The sequence below is a fragment of the Salvia splendens genome, chromosome 1 (assembly GCF_004379255.2).
Source record: "Salvia splendens isolate huo1 chromosome 1, SspV2, whole genome shotgun sequence".
Classification (NCBI taxonomy): domain Eukaryota; kingdom Viridiplantae; phylum Streptophyta; class Magnoliopsida; order Lamiales; family Lamiaceae; genus Salvia; species Salvia splendens.
In genome coordinates, this window is record NC_056032.1 from 22882776 (window position 1) to 22898830 (window position 16055).

At 38.1% G+C, this 16055-nt stretch overlaps 1 protein-coding gene across 1 annotated transcript; it reads right to left on the reverse strand.

Moving 5' to 3' along the window:
* Positions 1 to 10353: 10353 nt before the first annotated feature.
* LOC121745410 (2-methylpropanoate--CoA ligase CCL4-like) lies at positions 10354 to 13263 on the reverse strand. The gene is made up of 2 exons (XM_042139306.1): positions 11993 to 13263; positions 10354 to 11124 (listed from the first exon to the last, which is right to left on the reverse strand). Exons 1-2 carry the CDS (start codon positions 13230 to 13232, stop codon positions 10523 to 10525), a joined length of 1842 nt encoding a protein of 613 aa, XP_041995240.1. The 5' UTR covers positions 13233 to 13263; the 3' UTR covers positions 10354 to 10522.
* Between the last annotated feature and the right edge of the window lie 2792 nt (positions 13264 to 16055).

Below are 16055 nucleotides of genomic sequence, written 5' to 3' on the forward strand. Positions count from 1 at the left end.
GGCAAAGTAAATGTCGTGGCAGATGCTTTGAGCCGGAAGGACCATTCCCAACTGGCTACTTTTCTCACCAAAGAAAGAAGCCTGATTCGCGAGTTTAGTAAGATGCGTTTGGAAGTGGTGAGAGCACCTGAAACAGTGGAAGCACGAATCGCCACTTTAGTTGTTGAACCTGATCTAAGGTCAAAAATTATTGAAGCACAACGGATGGATGCGAAATTGGAAGAAATTCGTGTAGAAGTGCGAACCGGCGAACCTGGGAATTTTAGTGAAGAAGGTGACAATGCGCTTACTTTCAAAGGAAGACTATGCATGCCGGACAACGAGGAGCTCAAAAATGAAGTTATGAGTGAAGCACATGAGACTCCTTACACCGCCCACCCAGGAAGTATGAAAATGTATCAAGACTTGAAGAAGTCCTTTTGGTGGAATGGTATGAAGAGGGAAATAGCGGCATTTGTAGCGCGCTGCTTAGCCTGCCAACAGGTGAAGGCTCAACATCAACGACCGTACGGAAAGTTGCAACCACTAGAAGTTCCCGAGTGGAAATGGAAGCACATCGCCATGGATTTTTTGACAGCATTGCCAAAGACGCAAAATGGGAATACCGTCATATGGATAATTATAGACCGACTCACCAAGAGTGCACACTTCATACTGATTCCCATAACCTATGGATCAAACAAGCTAGCTCATATTTATATGAAGGAAATAGTGCGACTGCATGGAGTCTAGTGACGATCACGTCTGACCGTGACCCGAAGTTCACCTCAAGGTTTTGGATCAGCCTACAACGTGAGCTAGGAACTCGATTGAATTTTAGCACAGCATTTCACCCGCAGACAGACGGGCAATCCGAAAGAACAATCCAAACCCTCGAAGATATGTTGAGAGCTGTGGTGTTAGACTGAGGAGGAAGTTGAGAGTCCGCACTACCACTGATTAATTCGCCAACAACAACAGTTTCCAGGCAACGATAAACATGGCGCCATATGAAGCCTTGTATGGGAGAAAGTGTAGATCCCCGCTCTACTGGGACGAAGTTGGCAAGAGAAGAGTACTTGGACCCGATATAGTTGAAGAAATGGTCGGAATTGTCCGACAAATTCGTGAAAGGATAAAAGAAGCTCAAGACAGACAGAAGTCATACGCGGATGTACGACGAACCGACTTACAATTTCAAACTGGCGACAAGGTTTTCCTCAAAGTATCCCCGTCGAAGGGGATAACGCGTTTTGGTGTCAAGGGAAAATTAAAACCGCGATTTATTGGGCCTTATGAAATCCTTGAAGGAGTGGGTCCTGTTGCATACCGTTTGGCGCTACCCCCAAGCTTTGGAAACGTGCACAACATCTTTCATGTGTCGCAATTGCGGAAATACGTGTTTGACCCAAAGCACGTGATTCACTACAAGAAGTCGCTTTGAACCCTGACTTGAGCTACGAGGAGAGACCCCAGATGACTTTAGACCGAAAGGTCCAGAACGTGAGAAATAAACCGGTTGTGTACGTAAAAGTACTTTGGAGAAACCACGGGCACGAAGAAGCCACGTGGGATATTGAGGATAAGATGATGGAATCGTACCCAGAACTCTTCCCATGAAGGTACCAAATTTCGGGACGAAATTTCTTTTAAGAGTGGTAGGATGTAACGCCCCACTTTTGATAATTTTCGAACCCTAAGACGATTGCATTTATTTCTTTTAATGTCGTGAATTAAATGACGAATTGCTATGTGATTTCTTTGGTGACCTAATCTTGGTTCGTAGTTATGATTTTGGGTTGACGGAGTCAACTTCATTGAATTGATGACATGGCTATTTGAATATTTGATGCGGGGTGAAATATATTGCGGTGAATTATTTTTTTTTCTAAGGGTGAGTGAGATTAAATAGGATCATCAATAATTATCTTGGTCATTTTATTTAGAATCCTCGACCACTATTAAATATTGGAGAGGAATTCTATTTTCTTGGATTTAATTATTTGTTTGGGATAATTATCCAAATTAAATCCAAAGTCCAATTACGTTATTTCTTCATAAGAAAAATCGATCCCTATGCTTTTTCCAAGGGAGATTTCGAATTTTTTCTAATTATGGGAGGAGGAAATTATTTATTTTTATCCCTTATCTATTTCATTCCATGAGTGAATTGAAATATTCTAGCAAATCTTGTCTTACCTTATTCAATTAAAGATTTGAAATTTATTCCTTGTGGGAGGAACTTAATACACGCCTATATCCCTATATCTTGGGAGGATTATTATTAATTTTTCTGCTCCGAATTATTTTATTCTACTCCGTGAAATACCAAATTAAATCATTGGCTAATTAAATAGCCTATAATTTTCAAAATTCCCCTTATTCCTCCCCAAGAATCACGTTAATTCCCCCCATCAAATCTCCTCCAAATCTTCATGTAATTAATTGGGATTTTATTTCAACTCTTTACATATGAGGGGGAGAAAACCCTAAACCTGCAACTACACGCCGCCCCCCCTCACATCCCACACGCCACTTTCTCCTCTCCACTCCTCCTCCACTTGTTCTTCTATTCCACTCAAGACCCCTTCATTTTTGCCAAAAATTTGTTGAAGAATCAAGATTCATACTTTGTTTCTACCGATCGTTTCAATCAAGAAAGGTACAATTGAACTTCTTTTCCTCATCCTCTCCATTCAAAAATTGATTTTGATTCCCTCATGCATAATGAGTGTAGGATCGTAGGTCTAAGAAATTAATCGGGTGTGATTGATGATTTCATGAGAAAAGATATGTTTATGTGTTATGGTTGTATATGATTTATCTTGTGGATGATTTATATTGAATGCTATGTGAATATGTGAGAACACAATTGTGAGATCTTGCTGAAGCATGAATATATGTGTTGGGATGAATATTTGGTAAACCCTAATTCGGAATTGTGAATCCTGAAATCTGTAGTGTTCGGACAGTAGATTCCGACGCGTGTTTGACCGACCAAACGAACTCCTTTTTGTCCGATTCTCGACCATTGGGTATGTTTTTATTTGACCGACCTAAAAATGTTATTTTGATGTGAAATTTTAACTGGATGGTATTTGATGTGTTTACTGCATTGTGGTAAAATGTTAGCCCCAACGGAGGTCGGATGAAATTCTTAACGATTTTTACAAAACGCTTGCACTGTGCTGCCAGATTCCTACCACGATCAAATGATCTTGACGATTAAGTTTTGAATGATATACATGATGCATATGTGTTAAGAAACCAATTCTATGATGTAGTAATGTGTTGTGCATTGATACACGCTATGGTGTGTTTCCTCATGTTGACAAAAACGAATCGATGGGAAAAGGGGAAAGTTGGGGACATGCATGATTTTGAGTCGGTATTTGGGACTGATTGTGATACTCATAATTCAAAGGTGATAACTCGCGCTCTTAGCGTGACAGCAAGGGAAAGGAGATACTTGAAATCTAAGCAGTCGAGGTGGGCTTTCTTTTAAATAAGGACGATGTCCTAAATATTTTATCGATGGGAATGAAATTGTATTTATCATGCCTTATTTGATTTTAAACTGTGTATCTGATATGGCTTTATGCCATTGTTATCTAAATCGAATTCGGGTCCTCGTAGGGCCGCAAACCCTACTTGGACTAGTGTACACCTATGGTAGACCGTGTGCTAGCGTACGGGCTGGCCGGTCTAGTGACCGGGTTTGCGGCCGCATTCATTGTCATGTACGAGCAGATATGGCTAACGTCTATGGGAAAATGACTGATCAGTCCACTTTTACTATGAGAAATGATTTTGAGTGCCTCGGGCCTTTCTAAAGCTAAACCCCGATGGTTACTTATGTATGGCATGATACATAATACTTTTATTGAAAATGTTTTCGGCAAGAGCCCACTGAGTATCTTTATAGTACTCAGCCCTGCATGTGTTTTCCCTATGTGCAGGTTGAGCGGCGACGAGCGGTTGGCGGTGTTGAGCAAATCAATAAAAAAAATGCTATTGTCTTGAAACTCCGGGTGTCGTCGTGTTTTCATACATGACTTCACTCTTCTCTTGGATGCTTCCGCTAAAACGTGATTGTTTTGTCGTTAAGTTGATAGTGATATTTTTGGATTCTCATTTTGAATATTGAAACACGTTACGTTTTGAATTATTTTAAGTCATGCCTTTTTGACCTAAAGTATGATAGTCCTTCTTCATTGGATTTCATTGTTAAAGCGTCCCCTTTTCTTAAACTTAATTGTTCATTAAATACTTTGGTCAAACCTCTTTGATGAAACCTTAGCCTATTTTTCCTTGTTGCATTTAAGTTCGTTTAAGTTGCGATCGCCGCATTTATTATACCCTAGAAGGGCGGTCGTGACATCCACGGTGCAACAATTGCCCATGTGCTCACGAATTGGATTTGAACCAATATCAAGCGACTTTCCTTTTCTTTAGTTGATCGTGAGTGGGTCTGTCGTCTTCCTCATTATAGTCCTCCTAGAAGAATGGTATGGGAAGAATGGTATGGGAGTTTTCCAGCCCGAGTAATTCGTACTTGGAATTATTTGGTGGGATTATTTCTAGATAAGTATTACCCTCCTTGCAATATCCTAGAGCTGAAAGAGAAGCCCTTATATGAAGCTTTAGAATGTTCAAAGCCTTCCTACGCAAGTTCCCTAAAGATAAACACGGAGTTCACAATCTTTTAAAGCCTAGATTTGGCTTGTTTTGATTGCAATGCATGTCAACTATGATATTAACGTTGATTTTTTATGTATTTTGGTTTTTTTATCTTTCTGTTTAGAAATGTCAGAAAAATACTTAGAAAAGGTACAAAATGGCTGAAACTAAAGTCCAAACCTAAGGGATGATTTTAGCGGTCCGCTGACACCAAGTCAGTCCTCTCGCCAAGAGGTCCGACGAGACAAGGTCAGTGGTCTGCCATACCAGCCACGAGAATTCCCAAGAGCATTCAGAGATCCGTTGCGTTTGTGCTATATATGTGTGTTGTCCTAATTGAAGTGATATGCTCGGTTTTGCACTGTTTTAAATACATTTTTTGTTCTGTTTTGAGTGCCAAAGTTGCATTACATGACCATTATTTGCATATTTTATCTATTTTGGTATTTTGACGTGTTTTGTGAGAAATGTGCAAAATAGAGCCTAAAAAGATAGCAAAAAGTTGAAGATGGAAATCTGAAATATTCGAGCTAGCCAGCGGTCCGCAGCGGCTGCCATCGATCGCTGCTCCTGTAGAGGTTCGCTTCGGAAAATTAGAGCTGAAATGAACACGCCCAGATATCGCTTAAACAAATGCAGCTACCGCTGATCGAGAGACAGAAACTACGTGATGATTTGCAGCGACCGCTGAACAAAGTGCAATGGCCGGCTGGGAAAACGTGGCACACAGAAATTGCCCTATTTTATCTCCAAGACTTACCGTACTGTGCTGAAGATTTACCATATTGAGGGATTTGACTTTGAGGCTATAAATGCCCCCTCAAGCTTCAAAGTTGAAGATCTGATTCCTCACTCTCATAATTCAATCATCTTCTAACATCATCAGCATTTGTGGAGCTGTGATCAAAGTAAGAGAGGACAAAAAACTTCAAGATCAACCTTCTGGTTTTATGTACTCTATCTGACCCACACAGAGGCCGACCCGACCTACTTGGGGTCATAGGGGTTCCTTGGAACCCACCCATTTGGGGTTTAATCATATAATATATATGCAAACTAGGTTAATAATACATTGATTAGCCTAGCTGGTTGACAACCCTAACAAGGAACTATGAGATGCAAGTTCGATTCCTTGAGCTCTGTTTTGGTACTTGTTGATTTTGCATTTTTGGATTTCATCATTTATATTTAGTTCAATTATGTATTTCATTGGATTTTCTAGCTAATTCAGTTATAGTTTTTTTTGTATTTTCTCAAACAAGAATTTATTTTTTCTATCGGCACAAATATTATTGTTGTAAAATTATAAAGTAATGATTTATAATCTAAAATTAAAAATAGTACTCCCTTCTTCCCAAGGTAGTTGAGTCGTATTCCTTTTTCGGTTGTCCCTACGTAGCTGAGTCATTTCCCTTTTTTGGCAAAACATTTTCTTCTCTCATACTTTACTCTCTTTTACTTTATTATCTCTACTTTTTACCCTCTCCAATCTAACCTTTAACACATCAATTTCTTAAATCGCGTGCCCAAAAGAAAAGCCTCTACTGCCTTGGGACAGAGGGAGTATTTAAGTTTTAGCTCCATCTATAGTATAATATTGGTAAATTTAATGTTAAAGTTAGTGCTCGTTATTTAAAAAATATTATTTGATTATTTCGACGACGACATTAGGGTTGTAAAATGGATATCGGGTATCCACGACGACATTAGGGTTGTAAAATGGATATCGGGTATTGGGTATCCAAACCTGAAAAATCAGGTAATTGGATACCCGATACCCGAATTTTTGGGTTTCAAAATCGGGTTTGGGTATGTGATTTTTGGATTATCGGGTATCGGGTTATACCCGAATTATCCATTTTTTATTTTAAAATTTAATAAATTATATATTTATTATGTTATTTAAAAAACTAAATGAACCCCGAATCTTTTCAGTCTTAACTTCAAAATTTGAAAAGTGGAAAAAAAGAAGGTTAGAAAATACTATGCTTCCAATTTAAAGAACCATTATTTTACTTATATGGAGGCCATATACGTATAAACACAAAAAAAGGAGACAAAAAAAAGGAGGAAAATGAATAGCACTTATTAAAATGATAAATCATCAGTGTGATTATTGATAAAGAGGAAAACTAAGTACTCTTAAATTATGGCAAAACTATGTCGTACAATAGCACAAGGTGTTGTGTTTTCGCCCACGGTAGGGGATCCTTCCACGCATGTATGTACCCTAAAAAAGACGTGTACAACGCCTTCCTCCCCTCCCATGCCTCTCTGCTCAGCTCTCGCCTAGCCTCTCCCTCTGTGTCTGATGCCGCCGCGCGCGCTCTCGGCATTGCACCGCCGTTTACCTCTACTGCCCAACCGTCGTTGTCCACCATTGCCGCCCTCTTCCACCACTGCCCAATCGGACATGATACCCGATTTTTCAGGACTGGATATCCAAGTTAGGTATCCGGGTACCCAAAATTATTTTCGGATCGGGTATCTGGTATTAGTTTTTGGGAATTTCGGGATCGAGTACCCGATACCCAATTTGACTGGCCTAGCCGACACTGTCACCGTATGTACCCATACTTTATATTGTTCATTCTCAAAATTACTTCTCTCATTATGCATCTATGTTCGCAGTTCCATAAAGTTCATATTTGGGTTTAGGTAATCGTTGACACTAAAATAATACAACAATTGTTTTTTTAGATTGAAACCCTCAGCATCAAAATTCTAGGTCCGCCACTGGATCCACCAAAAGCAATACACTTCTTTTTTGCATTCATTTTGGAAAAATGACACTCCCTCCTTTCTAATAAAGCGTGATACAAATTATTAATTTCATACGTGTGTTCTTATCAGGTTTTCGTGTAGTGTCAAAACTTGTCAAGTTTATTTTAGATTATGTGGCTCTTTATGAACTATTACTCTCTCTGTCCTCCATAAGTAGCTCCGGTTCAATTTTACAACAAATGGTATGTTGATTCACTTTCCACAAACTCATTATTCACACGTATTCTTATATAACTAATATATAAAAATGTGTTCCACATTCTACTATTTTTTTTCATCCATTTTCCTTTGCATTTCTTAAAAATTGTGTCGAATTTAAATGAGACTTACTATGGCGGATGGGGGAGTATTATTAATACGTTTTGGAAGCGAACGACATTACTTTGGAATTAACAACACCGTCGAAGGTGATACTTGAAATTATATTATGAAAATTTTTGGTTAGTTGTATGGTTAATAATATAGTATTAATTTAACTATGCATGATTCGAAATAATTTAATTAAATATCACGAAGTATTAGTTTGATTATATATAATTCATGACATTGCTCTTCAACGTACGGACAATAATTTGGGTACTCAAATCATAGCTATACTTTTTATTTTTCAAAATGCTCAATGTGACATTATCGATTATGTGATGTATTTCTCAATTAGTACACCTTAATTTGTAGAAATTGTTCTTTATAGCCACTTCTTTATTTAAATCTTGATTTTGAAACAAATATTGGACTATCTTAAATATTTATCGCAATTATTATGCATAGAAAACCTCACCAGGTTCGGCTGTTTTGCTATTTTTACTAGGTTGTTCCTTACAGAATTTGCCTATTTTGCCATTTTTGCCTCTCAGTTTTTTGGAAAACCCAACGTTGCACGTAGTGGTTTGAGTTGGAAAATGTAAAACTAAATTAACTTGGGCCCCACCCAACCACACGAATAAGAATATTTATGAATCAATCAATTGTCAACTAAGAGATGCATTTAATTTTCATACCAAAGTAGGTTCATATATTTATAATAGACAGAGGGAGAACTTCCAAATCACTAAATCAAAGTTTCGCAGACCTCATTAATTTTATTATATTTAGTGGATTTTGTGTCGTTTGTGTACCACTAAACTGATAACTTACTCAATTGAAGGGCTAAAAACTTTTGAGCCATACATGAAATATGTTGTGCACGATTTATACATGTTACTGTCTGCTAACAATATATTCTGAATGGAATAATGAAAACATGATCGCGTGTCAACTTAATTATATAATGTTATTGGCAAAGATACATGATAGAATTTGGCTATCAGAGATCCTTTATGGCACGAAATCAACATTTAATTGTTTTTTCAACAAATATTTTAGTTTATATTTATTTAGTTTGTACTATGTGCTAATTACAGTGTCTAATGTATATACTGATATAAACTTGTAATTTATGTTGCTTGTATTTGGTACTAGTTTTTTATTATGTTTTTAAGATATGGGGATTGAGTTTTTAATACTCTATTCCTTCCACAATAGTTGGATACGGATTTTAATGTATAGTTGGTAAAGTAAGAGAGAAGTGAAAAATAATAATTAAAATATTGTTAGCGAATAATGGATCTCACTGATAAAAGAGTTTCTAAATTTAGAAAGTGCATATTTTTATAGGACGGGATTGTATTGCAGGCTGTGTCGATTCAATTGCATGGTTGTGCTCAAGTATGGATCAGTATAAAGATTAAAGGATCAACATACAACGCAATATAGATCATTATACAAATCTTTTATTCGCATGCTAATTTCACGAGATTTAGGAGAGAGAATAAAATTATGTGTGCACTAAAATCCCTCCGCCATGGATCAGTATGTAATAAAATTCAACCATCCGCCTCTTAGATCCAATGGCTATGATTAGTAGTTAGCATACGTGAGGTGGTCAGCACCATAACACGCCTATAAAATTTTATTCAGTAGTTAATTCGCTTTATTTTGCATTTTTCTTACTCAAAAATGCAACTTTTGAGATTTAACATTTGATTGCATACAATTATATCTTCACAAATCATTAAGGAAATCAATCTTTCTCCTAATATGATTCATACTTTTAAATTTTGCATAACTTTTTATATTTAAATTAGTTTTTTTACAAAAAAATATTTCAGAATAATAATTTGATGAGAATTCTGACAAAATCCTAATTGATGATATTCTATCGAAAGTTGAAATAATGATTTGGTGAATGAGGAATTCTTTTTATTATATGATTGGTGCTATTATATTTCTTAATAATATGAGATTTTGATAAAGGAAAATGATGTAAATTTTCAAAAATTATCACCATTATTATTACCCATATGATGATGTGCGAGCTTTTTTACACCGATATTCATTAAACATAATCTATGCCATCTATATTGTGATACATTATTTATATTAGTTCTTAGGTATGCAATAGAAAATAGTGTTTTAATTTAATACGACCTACTGTATAATAAAATGTAATACTATCTCATAGTACAAAAATTACAATAACAATAACGATACAATACTTAAATATTCGATACATTAAACCTAACTAGTGTGTCCTAAATTAATCTAAATTTTGAAATATATGTTCGTGTAAGACACGTTGAATTTAATAAAACATAGAAGAACCACATAAATATATGACCATAAAAGCTATAGCACATTGATCATAAAATTCATGGGCATAAATTATCATAATTATTTGATAGATATTTTCATAATGGAAAATTGTCCCATGCTAAATTCATATGCTTTAGTAAGTTATATTTTGGTAAGTAATTAGTGATTGATGTTAATTGCAAAAGTTAGGTGTATCAACTAGAAATAGACAACTGAAAACGAAACTACGATTTAATGTGACTCACAAGTAAAATAAAAAAACTAGTACAACTGTAATACTATCATTTAATAATATTTAAAAATAAAATTAAATAGGAACGCCTCATAAATACATATCTTCTATTTGTAACAATTGTTCCCTAATTGATAGCATGAAAACATACAAATATTATATTTCACATCAACATTTAAAAATATGATCAGTTGCAATTAATTTGGTTTGTTATGTTTAAACATAAACCTTGCCCAAATCCTTGGCCATGTTTCTAAGCTGAAACTTCTGAACTTTTCCAGTGGAAGTCTTGGGCAGCTCCGGCTGGAAGACGACGGTTCTCGGCACCATGTACAGCGGCAGCCTTGCCTTGCAGAATTCCCTGATCTCCTTCTCCGTGGGCTTTTCAGCCGCGCCCTCCTTGAAGCTCACAAATGCGCACGGCGTCTCCCCCCAAAAGGCGTCGGGACGGGCCACAACGGCGGCCTCGTTGATGGCCGGGTGGGCGTAGAGGACGGCCTCGACCTCGACGCTGCTGAGATTCTCACCACCGCAGATGATCACATCCTTGGACCTGTCCTTGACCTCCAGGTAGCCGTCGGGGTGCATGACCCCGACGTCTCCCGTGTAGAACCAGCCATTGTCTCTCATGCTCTTCTTGGTCCCCTCTTGGTCTTTCAGGTATCCTAGCATGACGCTCCCGCCGCGTAGCACGATCTCCCCCATTGTAACCCCGTCCCTCGCCACGCTCTTCCCTGTGTCCGCCTCCACGACGTCCATTTCTCCGAACGCCACAGTCCTCACTCCTTGCCTTGCCTTCAGCTTTGCCCTCTCCGTCCCTGCCATTTCTTACCATTATACTCTTGGCCAAATAAATAAAAAGCGAATATAACAGTATCACCCATAAGTGTAAATACATAACTGAAAGTCTTAAACTACTCCCTCCGTCTCCATATCCATACATGGTAACCTTTTTTCTTCTTCTCTTTTACTTTATCATTTATGGTCCCACCACCCACTACACAATTTCAACTACTTTTTCTCCATCTCTCTTACTTTACCAATTACACATTAGAACCTGTGTCAACCCTAAATGACCTATTTATATGGGACGGAGGGAGTACTATCTAAGTTTCATTGACTACTGTTCCTAATATCAACTTGTTTTTTATGATGGACGTGGTATTAGAGCGAGTCGCTGAGTGTTGATCAAAATTAACTTATCTACCATTATATCTATACTAAAGCTGAAAATCTTGACTCCAATAATATTATACTCCCCAGTCCCATAAAAATAGGCTAATTAAGATATGGATTTTAATTCACAATAGGTAAAGTAAGAGACGCAGAAAAAGTAGTTAAAATAATGTAGTGGATCGAGGTGCCCATACATGATAAATTAAAAGAGAATGAGAAAAAAATTTCATATATAGATATGACTCATTTATATAGAACGGGGAAAAAAAGGAAATTCAATCTATTTCTATCGGACAGATCGAGTAGTATACTATATCGGTATAAAAAAACTGAAACCTTTGTATAAGTATAGTAGACTAATACTACTAATACTAATTGATTGAAACCATTGTATAAGTAACGTAGACTCCTCCTCCTAATATTAATTGGTTTTAGAAAGGAACTCTATCAATTTCTAACTTATATAAATTTAATCACGAGTATACTACTATTATGAAATGTTCCACCTACCACTTAATTGAGCCCAGTCCTTTTTCCACGCGCAGCTCACCACCAAACCCCCAGTCTCCGTCAGACCATACCCGTGGCTGACAATGAACCCCAGCGCCTCTGCCCGCCCCAGCACCACCGGCGGAGGCGGCGCTCCGGCTGTCATAATGTGGACGGCCGACTTCAACGGCTTTGTCCTGGGATGGTTCGTGAGCATGCTGAGCACAACTGGTGCGCCGCACATGTGCGTCACTCCGTACTTGTCAATGGCCTCGTACACGGAGGGCGCGTCAACGCGGCGGAGGCAAACGTTGACGCCCCCAACCGCGGCCATGCCCCACGCGTAGCTCCACCCGTTGGCGTGGAACATCGGCAGCGTCCACAGGTAGACCGGCTGCTTGGGCACGGACCAGTCAAGCAGCGAGTCCACCGACATCAAGAAGGCGCCACGGTGGCAGTGCACCACTCCTTTTGGAGAGGAGGTGGTCCCCGATGTGTAGTTGAGGGTGATCGGGTCCCACTCGCTCAGCGGCCTCAGCCACTTGAAATCCTCGTCCCCGCCCTCCACCATGTTCTCGTAGTCGATGCAGCAGTCCACGGAGCAGCTCTCGCAGGCGTCGTCGCCTACGACGACTAAGGTCGGGCGGTGGAGATGCGGAGGGAGGAGCGAGACGGCCTCGTGGACGAGGGACTCGGACTGGCAGTCGGCGAAGATGAGCTTGGAGCCGCTGTGCTGGAGCAAATTGGCGATGGCGTTGGCGTCGAGGCGGAGGTTGATCGTGTTCAGGATGGTGCCGGCCATGGGGACGGCAAAGTGTAGCTCGGACATGGCAGGAATGTTTGGCGCGACGACCGAGACAACGTCGCCTCGCTTGATGCCGAGGGCGGCGATGGACGAGGCCAGCTTCAGGCACCTCCTATACATCTCGGACCACGTGCGGACCGTGTCGTTGTATAGAATGGCGGGGCAATCGCCATACACGACCGCGGCTCGTTCGAGATAGTTTATTGGTGTGAGAGGGGTTTCATTTGCTGCTCTTCGCGGTTGTACCTTTGTCTCTGGAGGCATCACTGCTGCGGGTGATGCCTTGTTGGAGACGGAGTATGAGAGCGAAGCTCTGATGATGGTTCTGCTTAGGGGTGGGTAGGTATGGTATACCTTACACCTCTGCTTCTGCCATTGCAAAGTTGGGTTATGTTGGAAGAGGGAGGAGGAGGAAGAAGAGATTGAGGAGTATTGAGTGTGTGAGAGAGTCTTCATGATTGAATGTGATTTTCTGTTTTGGACAACAACTGCATCTGCATACAGTTTATTAATAGCGAGGCAGACTATGTGAAGGGTAGAAATATAAATTCCTAGCATGTATGGAATTGAATATGCTCTACCTGCCCACACTACTACAACCAAAACAAATTACCAAAATTAAATACTGGTGAATATGACATCTGGTAAATAGGAGTACTAATTTGCGAATCGAAATTTTGTTTTTTAGCCACAAATTTATATATGAAATATGGGACTAATTAAAATGACTCTGTGCCCTTTATTTGTGAAAAGGACAATGATCTAAAAACACCCTTAATTGAGATATTACATGTTGCAGACAAGCATACAACTTTTATTGTTATGTTTGGGACAAAAGTCGGTATTTTTGAGGTAGTTACGTTTCTCTAACAATCTTAAGAGTGTTTATGAATATAAAGAAAAATCAAATAAGAATGAATGGAATATAATCCCAAGGCCGATGGGGTGGGGGCTATTAATAAAATGATGGCACAATGAATCCTCTAGCAACTCTCACATGATCAAATTTAATTGGGATCCTCAAGTGGAAAAGTTGGACCGTAGAACCTTATACATCATATACACTTCTTAATCTGCTTACATGTGTCTCATACTTGAATAATCGAAAAATGATTTATAGGTGTAACTTTTAAAAATCGGATCGGTAAGTGAATTGATGAAGCTACTAATTCACGATTCAGCTGGTCAGACCAAAATACTTAGCAAATACTCCCTCCGTTCCATTCAAGATGACCACATTCTTGAGTGATATAAGATTTTAGGATGTGTTGTTAGGTGGAATAAAGTAGAGAGCAAAAAGGTAGTTGAATATATTAATGAGCAGCGAGGAGGTTGTTTCCAAAATTGGAATGTGACCATCTTGATTAGGACAAACAAAAAAGGAAATGTGGTCATCTTGAATGAGACGGAGGGAGTATATATAGACGTCGAACTAATTAATAAAATCGAACCAAAGACCTCAATCATCCAATTTTATAATATAGTGGATAAAATAAATCAATCAAATCGTTATTTTTTAATCATAAAAATCACTGGAAGCGTGGTATTGGAAGTGTCAATTTGCAACAATTATTTACTTTCTAAAATCATACTACAACTTAATTATGGAATGAGAATTTCATAATATGCATCTGAATCCATCGTGAATTACCGGCGATCGTTTCTCAATTATTATCTTGTATAACACTACCTTCCCTCAATGGCGAATTCAACTACTCTCACACATACAACCGATTCTCCTACAACACCAATGGAGAATATAACCAACCCAAACCCAAACCCAACGATTCTCGATGAACAACAACTGCTGATTTAACTACCCACGAACATCATGGAACAATAATGGATGAGCTATAGTCTCTAGTCAGCTCGTTGTTTGATTCTGATTCAGATTCAGAATCATCCCAAGAAGAAGATGAAGATTAACTAACTGTCAATTATCTTATGTAATTTGCGTATGTAATGAATTGTAATTGTTGTTAACATCAAATAATTTGAATGAATAATTAGTTTGAGGATAAGGTTTAGAAGTAATTGTATTAAATTGTGTACATATTTAACTTCAATACTTTTTAAACTAAACTGTTTTTAATGAATAATGTGCATATAATTGTCTCCCTTATCTGTTTGGAATAATGATAGTGAACTTATCGTTCAGTGATTTGTATTAGTAATGAACTGTATTTCAAATACAATGAACCTTTTCGTTTGTGTTATAATATTACTTTCTCATATTAGTGTTATACACACCTACTTGTCTTCCCGAGGAGAAAAAAATCAGCAGTCAAAACCTACCACATGATTTTTCGCAATCTTAATGAAGCTACAAAGTTCTATTATAAGTATGTATATATATGAACCTCCACACTATCTCTCCCTCTATAAAACCAATTTAAAATATATGCATGTACGTTCCTAATCATTTGAAAATGATAAGTATGAAAAGAAGAAATTGTGGATGGACAAAAATGTCCATCTCATTTTTGGGGATATTTTTCGGTGAAAATATTAAAAAAAGGATCGTCAATGAAATAAACTCTTAGTTCAGGGATTACTGGTAGTATTTTTAAAATCCAGGGACTGCTAGTGAAATAAATCCGTAGTTCATGGATTGTTTTTATAGTTCACTCAACTATATAATGTTACTGGTCAAGATGCGTGACAAAATTTGACCATCTGATATCGTTTATATGACAAAATTAATATTTAATTGTTTTGTTGGTGAATATTTTAATTTATATTAATTTTGTTGGTACTATATACTGATTAATTAATTTTTATTTGTACTATATATTGATTACAGTATCTAATGTGCCTGTTCGGTATCCACTATTAAACAATATTAAGTCTCAAAGACTATATAAATTGGGGTTGGGGTTGGGGTTGACATGATAGAGAAAAATCACACTCGTAAGAGGCCCGCAAAGAAGCTTGCATAAATAATGTAATTTCACTATTTATATTAGACTATTATTCTGACCTAATCCCCTCCGACTAAATCAATCTCGCGAAATTTTCTCTTAGTTTTCTCTTCAAATCTTGCCCTCGATGTACCGATTCGTCGGAGAAAGAAGAATAAGAGCCTCCAACAAACACCCGTAGGCGATCCCTTCTCTCCCTCTCCATCTCTCGCTGCTATCCTCCAGCAGCTCCCTATCTTGGTTCTCCTGTTGCGGCAGTTCCGGCGTACTCGTATCAACTCCCCCGGACTTAAGAGCCTCCTTGCCCTGAAGGAGGTATGGAAACTGATCTGAAATGACCTCCATTGGCTCCCAAGAT